The sequence below is a fragment of the Zonotrichia leucophrys genome, chromosome 13 (assembly GCF_028769735.1).
Source record: "Zonotrichia leucophrys gambelii isolate GWCS_2022_RI chromosome 13, RI_Zleu_2.0, whole genome shotgun sequence".
In the NCBI taxonomy this organism is placed as follows: Eukaryota; Metazoa; Chordata; class Aves; order Passeriformes; family Passerellidae; genus Zonotrichia; species Zonotrichia leucophrys.
The window spans coordinates 1,486,980-1,498,937 of NC_088183.1; the positions used below are offsets into that span (position 1 = coordinate 1,486,980).

General features: G+C 58.2%; 1 protein-coding gene across 1 annotated transcript in view; it reads right to left on the reverse strand.

Moving 5' to 3' along the window:
• Positions 1-10,755, reverse strand: part of PPARGC1B (PPARG coactivator 1 beta) — a 46,991-nt gene extending 36,236 nt beyond the window's left edge. The window contains exon 1 of the mRNA XM_064724904.1: positions 10,619-10,755. Within this exon, the coding sequence (XP_064580974.1) occupies positions 10,619-10,702 (84 nt within the window). The 5' untranslated portion in view covers positions 10,703-10,755. The remainder of the gene's footprint in view (positions 1-10,618) is intronic.
• Between the last annotated feature and the right edge of the window lie 1,203 nt (positions 10,756-11,958).

Genomic DNA, 11,958 nt, shown 5'->3' on the forward strand with positions numbered 1-11,958 from the left:
GGGGCTGGGACCCCCGGCACCCGCTCCCGCCGGCGGGCAGGATCCTCACCACTCACCCTTTTATTCCAGCAGTGCAATTAGCCTTGCTGACCCCTGAAATCCTCAGCCTCTCTAAGCAGCCATGCATTAAATCCCGGATCCAAGAGTGGAAATAGACTTTGTAAAAGGCTTATGGCCCTATTTATTACATTTTACGCATGACGGAGCCGGACAGCGCGGCTGCGGCCGCACCACGCCGAGGCAGCCGGACACACGGACGGGCAAGGGCTGCAGCACAGCCCGGGTGGGTGTCTGCTCCTGGGCAGGCTTGTGCTGCCAGCCGAGCGCTCCCGCAGACGCAGGCCGGCGGGGATATCGATCCAGATGAAAGCCAACACCGCTGCCGGGCCGGGTAACCGTATCTGCCGCACATTTGTATTCCTCGGAGCAGGGCGGGAGGGCTGCAGCCATCTGCCAGGAGCTCGGGGATCCTGGGGACACTGCGAGCCCTCCACACAGAGCCCACCGTGCCACCTCCTCTCCTTCTGCTTCCTCTGCCTTGTCCATTCCACCTGCACCCTGCTAGGGCCCAACACTTGGGCAGTGCCCAAACAGGACCTGCCTGGGGCCCGCTGGGAGCTGAGGGGACACGGCAGCGGGGCTCGCAAGGTTGTCCAAGGGCACTGTGTGCAGCCAGCGTGCAGGTGTTCACTGACACATCCCCAGGGTCCCACGGTTCAGCCAGGTGGCTCCTGCCCCAGGGGATGGCAGAGGAGCCTGCACACCACAGGCTGCATAGCTGAGCTGGGCTCAGAGAGGAGCAAGGATGGGCAGCAGGGGGACAAGGTGTGCAGGGAGGCAGAGCCAAAAGCACACCAAAAGCACAGAGGCAGTGCTCAAACAGCTGAGGGACTCTGCTTTTCTGCAGGAAAACACAAGGCAGCTCCTGTGTGTCTCCAAATCCCAAGGAGCCCCTGCAGCAGCACCAGGCCAGGGAGCCGCTCTTGTGTCAGCCCTGCAGAGCAGGCAGGAACAGAGGGAAACACAAGGGTGTCCTCTCCACACTCTTAAAATGAGCCTGCTGCAGAGACTCCTGCAGCATGTGTCACCAAGTCCCTGGAACACCAGCACACACACACAGCCAGCCACTCCCCACTTCCTTGGAAGTGACACCCTCACTTGCAGGGCAGTTGGAAATGTTACAAGACAAAAGCAAAGGTCACCCTGTGCACCTCTGAGAAACTCAGCTTCCATCAATGCTGGTGCAAGGTGCAAGCCTGGCTGATGCCAGGGGGTGCACGAGAACCGCCCCCCCACACCACATGGTCAGACCCATCTCTTGTGCTCATCCAAAGGCAAAGAGCTCTGGTGTGTGTGAAGAAGCAGAAGTGGGTCCATGGGATGTGCACAGTGCCCGGATTCTGCCAACACCTTCTTCTTGGAGGTGTGCACGCCCTGGCGCCCAGGTGTCCCTGAATGCCCATGAACATCCCTGGCAAAGGGAAATGGCACCTGTGGGGTGTCCCTCAGTTTGACATTTCAAAGGCTTGGTCCCACACCTTTCCCTAAAGGTCCACCTTACCTGAGGTGCACCTATGGGCACAGAAGGTCCCTTGCACTTCCCTGCCTTTCCACCCAGCCACGTTGTGGGGATGATTCATCCCCAACAGCCCTCACTGATCACCCCGAGGTGCTGCAGCCCCACGGGGCCTTTTGGCAGGGCTGGATGTGGAGGTTTCACCCCGTAGCTCAGCTCTGCTTCAGTGCTTTGGAGCACAGATCCTCCCTCCACAGGGCACAATAACAAACAGCATGTTTGGGCATAGAAGGCCTCAAAAGGCATCGAGACATTTAGAAAAAACCCTGCAGTCCACATCTCCACAGGTTTGTGCTTCCCAACCCGGTCACTGCCGTGAGCTCCCCGCTGACCCAGAACACTGCAAGACCACCCTGATAATGGCAAGGGGAATAATCCCCCCAGGCCCCACTGAATGAGGTTCAAACTCCCCATAACACCCATGCACAAAGGTCCCATACCCGCCAGGGCACTTGCAGGCTAATCCTCCCTCTGGAGAGGCTGCTATATTTAGGTATCTAAATGAGACAGAGTGGCTCTTTCCAAAAAAGAGTTCGTTTGGGTTACATAAATACAGAGAGAAACTTGAAAGCTGTATTTCCAGGTCCTTGCACTGCCATAAGTGAGCGGCAGAGATGAGGACAGTCTCCCCCTGATAATCTGCCTTTCATGTATTTTTGACTCAGCTGGATGTGCAGACGGGTTTGCAGCTCCTCTGGGCAGATGGGCAGCGGGCACTGCTGGACACTGAGGCGGGCACTGAGAGGAGGCAGCCAGGGCAGGCAGACCCTCAGTTCTCCCCAGGGAAACCACTCTGCGTCCCAGATGCCCTGGCAGAGGAAGGGAGAAGCCAGCACTGCAGGGAGGCCAGGCAGCACCACTCAAAGCACGGGCAGGAGGAGTCAACAGGAATAAAGAAGCGAGCAGCTGCAGCCCTTCCCATCCCTGCTGTCCCAACATTCCCCCGTGACATCGCGCTCCTCTCAGCCACCAACTTCCTTCCTGCTGCAACCACTTCCACATCCCAAAGCCTTGGAGAATTCCCAGGAGAATGTCCTGCACCTACCACAGCTCATCCCCAGCTCCAGTTCTGCTGATGGGATGGGCTGGGAATGGTCACCAGCAAAGCAGTGTCCCCCCAGAGCTGGGTGGCAACATGTACCGTGAGGGTTTCTGGGGACACGGGCCACGTGCTTTCATTTTCAAAATACATATAAATAGACATGCTTATTCCTTCTTAAAAGGACACAGCAACAAGGGAAAAAAAAAAGCAGCTCAAATACCATCCAACCTTTCAGCCTGAGAAAACCACACAGTTCTCACAGGCTGGAGTTCTGTTACCTGGGAAATGGGTTCTAGCACTGGAAACCCGCATGCGCCAGCCTCCCTGTGGGGCCCACACAGAAACAGAAACTTCCTTTTTAAGAAAAAAAATTGCGTTTTTTTTTTTCTTTTCATTATCAGCACGGTTTGGTCGTGACTGTGTGCAAGCCTGCTCGAAAGGAGAAACGATGCTGGTGGTTTAAATCTCCAGCTGTGCAGAGCTCTGGGGCTGATGCCGTTGGAGCGGAGGTTTGAAAATCCTCCTGCAGTGAAGGTGCAGGAAGGTGGCCCTGAGCCACACACACCTGGCACAGGCAGAGCCCCAGGTCCCCCAGCCTGGGGCAAAGGGAAGCAGCCTGGGTTTGCAGGGAGCCAACAGGAATGCAAAGTTTAATTAGCTGGAAGCCAAGGGCTGTGGAAGTTGCAAACATTTGCACTGAGGCAGGGAAGGTGCCAAGAAATCAGGGCTGAAGCTGGACAAAGTTCAGCCCCGCCGTGCTGGTGCCCGGTGAGCAGCCTGTGCATGGCAGGAGGGGGTGCTGGCAGTTCACCTGGCAGCAGCCAAGGTGAGCCCCTGGCCAGCTCTGCCACACACGGGCACTGGGACCTGGCCCAGGACTGTGGGCTCTGCCTGGGCAGCACACGTGGAGCAAAGGACCACCAGCTCTGTGCCCACCAGTGTCACCACACCATGCTGGCAGAGGGACTGGCCTCTGCAGGGGATAGAGAGCCAGAGCCTGGCCCTGCTTCATCCTTCCAGGAGGGCTGTGAGTGCCACGTTTGTCACCTGCAGCTCCTCGCTGCCACCCTGGCACGTGCACAGCCACAGCCTGGCTGCAGCCCGGTGTACCAGAACTGCATGCATGCAAGGGGCCATGGCAGTCTCCTGAATACCCTGCAGCTACACATGCACTTTCTTCATGAAAAAATAATAACACGACTCCCTCCTACCTAGGAACTTGGCTAAAAAACGCAAGAAAAACGCTCAGCAAAAATGCTGCATCCCCAGGGACAGCTGGGGCTGCTCCAGCCATGGGTCACCTCGTGGCAGGACAGCCAGGTCCCCAGCTGTCACTTGTGAAAGCCACATCCCCCCTTGCAGAACAAACATGAAGAGAGGCAGCTGGGCTTCCTTCCATCCCAGGCTGCCCCAGCTCGGGCCACAGCCCCGGCCAGGACGCTCGGCCCTCGCCACAGGATTTCCTTGCTCTTGACGTCCATGAAAATTAGGAAATGAGGGTTCCTCGGGGAATAGGTGGGAAAGGCAGCTTTTGGCAGCAGGGGTGAAAAGATGACACTTCCCACATGCCGGGGACAAAGCGTGTCCTGCAGCCTCCCCAGACAAAGGGGGGAGCAGAAGTGACAGCGGTGCTGAGCTGCTGCTCTCAGAGCCCAACTGGCAGCAAAATGAAACAGGAACCGAGGGGCCTGGCCGTGGCTGGCTCAGCAGAGGGGCTGCGGTGCTGCCCCGGCCGCAGGGCGCACAGGAAGAATTCAGAAAATGCATCTCAGTGAAGATATGCTGCTGCCTTGCAACTGGAGTCCCTGCAAGAGCTGGAGGCGCCACCTCAGCACAAAAACATCCATATAAAGCATGTACTGCTCATCCCAGGGGAGGGGAGAAGTGTCACATCAGCCCTCCATGGGCTCTCCAGCCTTTGTCCCCATCTAGGTTGGCAGGGGGCTGTGGGGACAGAGGGGACACAGATGGAAAATGCTCCTGGCACCCTTCAGCATCATCATGCTTCCTCCAGGAGAACTCCTGGTGCTGTGGTTGCCCACCCAGCTCCCAGTGCCTGCGGCTTTGCCTCGGGACACTGGGATGTGAGATAAGGGAAGTATTTTCCCTAAGCCCCACATTGCCGGCAGAGATCAAAGGTGACTCTGGCTACTGCATGGGGCCGTGTCCCCAGGGCTGCCACAGCCCCTCCACATCCCCCACCAGCAGATACCATGCTTGCCACATGGAAAACCCCTCCCCCAGCGGGTTTTCAGATCTCCCAGGGCCAAAGGAGATTTCCAGCTTTTACTTTTTCCTGTCTTAATTCAGAAGTGAACTGGTTTAATGCAGCAGCTCGGCCTTGGCTGTTGCCTCCACATGGGGAAGTGCAGTGGGACGGGGCTGGATGAGGACAGGGCTGACAAGGCCCTGAGTGCAGCCAGAGCTGTGCAAAGTCCTTTGGCGTTTCTTGGAAGCTCCCATTACTGAAAGAAAAAGAAAAAAAAACAACCCAACCGCCATAAATAAATAAATAATAATTTGTAAGTCAGAGTTCAGGAAAAGTGCTGAAAAGCAGATTGGCCGAGTGATAAGGGAAGGGAAACACATTGGCTGGACCATCACCCAGTGCCTCTGGTGCCCGTGCCCCTGGAAGTAGGTCACTACCTCACCTGACCACCCGCCCCATTAACTTCAACCTTTAGTCCCTGGCTCCTCACTACAAGCACAGGCATCTTAAAACCCCCTTGTCCAGGTGAGAAGGTAGCTCTGCAGGCAGCAGGAGGGGGGATCCTGCCCACTCCTGGGCTGTGGGCAGGGTGCCGGAGCCCCACATGGCCGGGAGCCCCACATGGCCCAGGAGCCCCACACGGCTCTGGAGTCCCACACGGCTCTGGAGTCCAACATGGCCTGGAGCTCCACATGGCCCAGGAGCCCCACATGGCCTGGAGCCCCACACGGCCGGGAGCCCCACACGGCCTGGAGTCCCACACGGCTCTGGAGTCCCACACGGCTCTGGAGTCCCACACGGCCAAGAACCCCACATGGCCAAGAACCCCACACGGCCCTGGAGTCCAACATGGCCTGGAGTCCCACACGGCCTGGAGTCCCACACGGCCGGGAGCCCCACACGGCCGGGAGCGTGGCGGTCACCGTGGCAGGGCCGTGCTGGTGGTGGCTCCGGCACACACAGAGTTCCCCCCTGCTAAATCACTCCAGGCTGCCAAGCAGTCACGAGAAATATAAGCCCGCGCCGGGTTGCCATGGAGCAGGGCTCAGCTGCGGGAGCCAGAAGCCGATTCCTCCGGCAAACGTGTCTGCAGCCGAGGCCCTGCCAGCACCTCGCGTCCCCGGCTCCGCGGTGGCGGCCAAGCGGTGCCACACGCGTGGTCCCGGCGGAGCCACGTCTCTGGGGACAGCACTTCCTTCCCTGACACTGCTGCAGAGCCACACAGGGACAGTGCCCCTTGCCCTGGCGACAATGGGCATGCAGAAGTGGTGGCTATGGTGGTGGCATTTGGCAGCAGCAGCGCAGACTGGTCCTGCACAATGTCTCTGCCCCAGCACGGGGATGTCCCCAAGCCTCCATGGTGCTGGCACGTGCTGGCCAGGGGGAATCGTGTCCTTCATGGGATCATAGAATTGTTTGGGTTGGAAGAGACTTTAAAGCTCATCTATTCCACCCCCTGCCATGGGCAGGGACGCCTTCCAGCCTGGCCTTGAACACTTCCAGGGATCCAGGGGCAGCCACAGCTTCTCTGGGCTCCTGTGCCAAGGCCTCTCCACCTTCACAGGGAAGATCTTTTCCTTAGTGTCTCCTGTAACCCTACGCAGTGTCAGTTTGGATCCATTCTCCTTGTCCCATTACTACAGCACTGCAGCTCTCACATCCTGCCATAGCCCCCAGCCCCACCAAAGGGGATCACAGAGCCTGGTGGGCTCCTGCCCTTGGCACCACATCAAATCACCTGCCAGGAGCCAGCCTGTGGCATCTCTGTCCCCAGCCCTGCACCAGAAACATGAAACCCATTTCCCAAAACCAGGAGTTTGGGATTGGAAGGGGCATTCCCAGAGCATTTTTAATTAGCCAACCAACCGTGCCAAAGAGCTCATGTAAGTGGAGTTCCTCCCTACAAAAAGGCTTTTGACATTGGAAAGGTTAACGCGAGAGAGATCCCTCTCTCTCACAAAGCTCCCTTTGCTGGAGGCCCTCGTTGAGCCCTTAATTATTCACCTGTTGGAGAGGTGCCTTTCCATTACAGCATGAGAGCGGTGCAGGGATGTGCAGGCAGGCAGGTGGGGGAAAACCCTCGGTGTAGGGCACCCCTGAGGTGGGGAACACCGGTCAGAATCCCGGGGGGAAGGCAGGCAGGTGTGGGGGCAGGCTCTGAGGGGCAGGTTCCAGCCCAGCCCTCCTCTCCCTCCGGCTGCTCTCTCTCTCCTGGCTCAGCTCAGACTCTGCTGCGCTCGCCAGCCTTCACAGCCTGATGTTGGGGACAGCCAGGGGACAACCAGCACCCCACACAGCCACCAGCACACAGCCACCAGGACACAGCCACCCTGCTTCCCAGAAAACTTCAGCCTCCTCCAGCCCTGCCACTGCAGCAGCCCTTCGACCCACGCTGCAGCAATGCAGCTGAGGATGCATTTTGCACAGGCCCTCGGGCTGTCCATCCTCCAAACCCATCCCAAATCTTCGAGAGAAAAGCCACAGAACACAGGATATCGGTCAGCTCAGTGAGGACTATCAGAAATCAGAGATGCATCCCCACTTCAGCACTAGAAATGCCAACCCAGCGCGGGCTCGCTGTGCCTCCTGCACTCATCGATGGATTAAGCTGTTAGCAGGAGGCTGGGAAGTTAAAGAGGGAATATTGTATTTCAGTTCATGTGATCTTTAAACATCCCTCTGAGAAGCAGCCTGGGTTCTTTTTATTATTATTTTTCCCCCCCTCCTGCTGCACTTTGTTTGGGGTTTTTAAACGAATTGAAGCCGTTAGAGCCACGGTGCTCCAGCCTCTCACAGGGATGCTGAGAGCTGCTCCGTGGTGCTCTCGGCAGAGCTGCCTGGCTGGCACTTCCCAGCGCCTGGTGCCAGCAGATGAACCAGCTACAACCAGCTTCATACCTCTGAGCAGCAGAGTCGCACAAAATGGATTAAGCAGGCCCAGAAATGACACATTTTGAGGCGCAGCAGAACAAAATCACTTTTTTTTTTTTGTTGGGAAAAAAAAAGGAAAAAAAGAGAAAAAAAAGGAAAAAGGAGTTGGCAGGAGAAAGGCAGATATCAAGTGAAAAACCCTGATTTTCTTTCTGTAGCAATGCAGGTACCACGTGAATCATCGCTGTCCTCGATATGTAAATAGAGGTTAGCTAGCACCCTCAGCACAAGCCCTTGTGAATAAGGGACTGATGCAGATACCCCTGTCAAACCTTCCCTGTGCATCTCCCCAAGAACCTTGCTCAGGATTCCTCCCCTGGAGGGGAAGGGATCACCTGGCACCTGCACCAACTGCGCCTTTCTCACAACCTACTGCAAAAGCAGGACGGGGAGAAGCGCAGGCGAGAGAGCAGGAGTTCCTCAAAATTTCCACGAAGGAAACGGCCACTATTCATCATCCCGTGGCCTCCTGACAGCGCAGCCTCTCAGGACAACCTGCTCCGTGCTGGGGCACTGGGGTCCCTGGGGCAGCAGCTTGGGGGCTCCCCGGAGGAGGCAGTAACCCAGTTGTAAGCAGAGGCTCGTACAGTAGTAATGGGGAGAGACGTCAGCGCCAGCCCGGCCCGCCTCCCGCTCCCAGTTAGAAGCAGCATGTGACAGAGCCAGGGCTGGAGCCTTCCCCCAGTTTCATCAGAGGTTAAGGTACAAGCACAACACATGCTTACAACTTCAGGCGGTTCTTAGCAAACGCATGCAAATCATAGCTGGGGGGGGCTGTTTTTTCTTCCTTTTTCCGTCTTCTCTTTTCTTCCCATCGCAGCCCTGAGCCCCTCAGCGCACGTGGGGACAGAAGAGGAAACGGAATTATCGAAAGCAGGCGCCGGACGGGAGAGCACGGAGGGGCTGCACGGGAGCTGCAGCGAGCTGCAACGCTGCCCCCGCTGCTCCTCTCCTCCCACACCTGCAGATTTCAGAGCAGCGCTACCTGTGCTGCTCCCTCCAGCACAGAGCACGCCGGGGGCCGGGAGAGAAAACAGGGGACACAGCCAACAGCGTTTCATCAACATTGTCTCCTTTCAGCACAGGCCATTACACAGTTCCAAATTTTCCAGGGAATATTCACAACATGGTGGGCTTGCACCAGAGAGGGATGACAATTCGTAGAATTTTTTTTTTCCCCTCTCTTAGCAGTCGCTTTTTGCAATAAGATTCTTAAATTGGCACATCAAAGCCTGACCAAAAAGCAAAGAAAAAGAGAAACAAGGCTCCAGGCACATGCTGCAACCATAAGGGCTTTTCATGTCGTGGTTAACACACTGAGAACAGGAGGGTTATTATAGGGAAGTGGAGCCAGGAACTTTCACCTGCTCAGGGAGCAGTGGGGCTGGTGGGAGCTGCAGCCTTTGTGCCATTCTTCCAGGGGATGGCATCCCACACACGCAGCCTGCTCGGGGGACAGTGTCCCACACAGCCAGCCTCCTCTCCTGCAAGCCCATGGGCTCCCTCAGCAATAACAAAATGGAAAAAACCCACAAAGTGCTTACAAAAATCTCGGCCCACTTCTCACCTTTCCTGACCCTCCTGCTGTAATCAACCTGTCAGCAGCTCTCGGTTAAGAAGCCAGGCTGCCTCCCCCTGCTCTGCCCCCGGACGCCGCCCGGTCCCGTGCCAAGCCGGAGCGCTCTGGCGCTGGTGCAGGCGGGCAGAGGTGCCGGGACTACATCAATCTGGCTGGTGGCAAGCCCTGCCTGGTTCTGGCTGGCACACGCACCGCGGGCAAATCTGATTTACCAGGTCTCGAGCCCGTGTTTGTTTTGAACCCAAACGGCGGCAGGATTAGCCCGGGTCCTGTCCCCCACAAACACACACGCTCCTGGCTGTTTGCAATCGCGGGGCTGAGCTGGTGAGAGAGCAAGGGTTGGGATGAATGCGCTCGCTTCACAATCAGAGCTATTTTGTAATCCGTGGTTATGAAAGTGAAGGGTCGGGGGGGATGATAAATAACTACAGAAAACTCTTCCCACTTGCAGCAGCCTCATCGAGACGACTGCGAAATGCGCGGCCGTGCTCGGGCTCAGCCCCGGCTCCGGCTCCTGCCCGGTTTATTGTATAGCGCCTCTCTTGCAGCCCCCAAAATGGAAAAGCATGCGAGCCCTATAGCCAGCACGGCTCGCTCTCGTGATCCCGCCGGAGCTGCCAAGGAGCCTTAATCTGATTTTAATACCCGGCTCCGTCCAAAACACAGCCCATCCACATTTTGGAGCCGGCGACTCGCAGCACCGAGACCCCTGTCGCTGTCGCACCCCCCCTCCCCAAACCTCCATCCCCCAAGATCCCAGCCCGTATGCGTGGAATTGACGCTCGGCATGACTCATCCCACAGCCCGGCTCTATCAGCCCCCACCGCGCAGCCCCCTGCGGAGCCCCCCCCACCACCGCGCCGCCCCCTCCCCACCTTCGGGGGAGCCCTAACAACCGGGGGGTGCTTCTGCACCGAAACCCATCGAGCCATCAACTTGTCCCCTGTCCCCCCCAAACTGCCGGCCGATGGGGGGGCGCGGGAGTCCACGTGCGAGTGGTGCTGAAAGCGCCGGCGGGGCTGCGGGGCTGCGGCCGCCCGGGAGCCCCGGGAGGGGCGCGCACAGCCCCGCGGGCGGCCGGCTCCGCAGCCGCGGAGAGAACGGCACCGCCGCACACCCCGGGCACCCGGCGGAACGAGCCGGGCCCCGCAGCCCCGCTCCGGCAGCGCCGGCTCTTCTCTTCCCCGGGGTGCCCCGGCAAGCAGCGGGGGGGTCCGTCCGTTCCCCCCTCCGGTGCAGCGCCGGGGAGCCGCGCAGCAGAGCCCCCCCCGCGCCGCCTACCTGGCTGTCCGCTAGGTAACTGAAGACGAAGGAGGAGAGATCCTCGTCGAGCAGAGAGCTGCAATCCGGCCCCGGCTCCGCCATCTTCCACCTCCGGCTGGGGCTGAGCACCGAGCATGCAGCAGGCGCGGCGGCGGGAGCCGGGCGGCCGGCGGGGCGGGGAGCGCGGAGCGCCGGGGCGGAGCCGCCCGCAGCCCCCGCCCGCAGCCCCCGCCCGCAGCGGCTGCGGAGCCGGACACGGGGGGATCGCTGCGAGGAAGCGCCCCGGGGGCTTTGCAGACACGCGTGGGACACCACTTTTTGTGTGTCCCTTGGAAGGGCCACCCCGTCAAACAGGGGGTGCCACCGGCCCCTGGGGCGCTCCGAGTTTGGATGTGTAAGCGCTGGTGCAGCGGGTCAGACCAGGGGGCACATCCAGGCTCTCTCTGGGGCTTTTAAAGTAGTTCCTGCAGGAGCGCCTTCCCCAGGGACACCACACGCAGGAGGAACCCACTTTGAGCAGTGCCACTGTGCACACCTTAAAATTGCCAGCTCCCAGTTTAGAACTGGGAGCATCCAACAACAACAGGCACCTCTTCACAGTCCCCAGATCACCCCATTTGGAGTGATATTTGGAGATACAAAATCCCTGAGAGCCGCAGCTGGGCCAGGAGTCACTTCCAGGCTCGGTGGGTCTGCATGAAGTGGGACCAGGGGACTGCAGTAAAGAGTAAAAAGGAGCAAAAGATCTTCTGACTTTCCTTGTTTTCATTTCAGCTGCGGCTGTGAGCATCTTGATGTCACGCACGTCATCTTTCTGTCTGGGGTTTTGAGGCGTATCCTAAAAGCCCTTTCAGAAATAATTAATGATGGGACCAAAAATCTCATGAATGTTCTATTTACTTACCCGTAGCAATTACATGGGAAAGAGCAGGGCTTGGCACTGCAGCCTGAATTAGCTGATACACAACCAACCAAGTGGCAACACCTCCAGCCTAATGGCTCCAAATCCTTGATTCCCCTCAGAGTGCCTAGACAGGCCTGCAGGGTCACCGTAAAGAGCTGATGGAGCAAAGTGATGTGGAGCTATCGGGGTGGGGAGCTCTGTGCCAGGCTCTGAGGGGTGAGCAGAAAGTGCTTCTTCCTCTGGCAGGAAAGGCCTGCCCGCGTTCTCCTTGCTGTTGTTTCAAAGGCAGAACTGTTTCCAGGCACTTTTTAAATTCCCTCTGGCCTCCCTTTGGCTCAGGACACGTTGTGAACACCAGGCAATGGAGCAACAGTGGGTTTTCCCTGATGATCCCGAGCCTTGCACCAAAGGGAGATGTCAGGAACAGCATCTGTTGTGTCACACTGATGAGAGC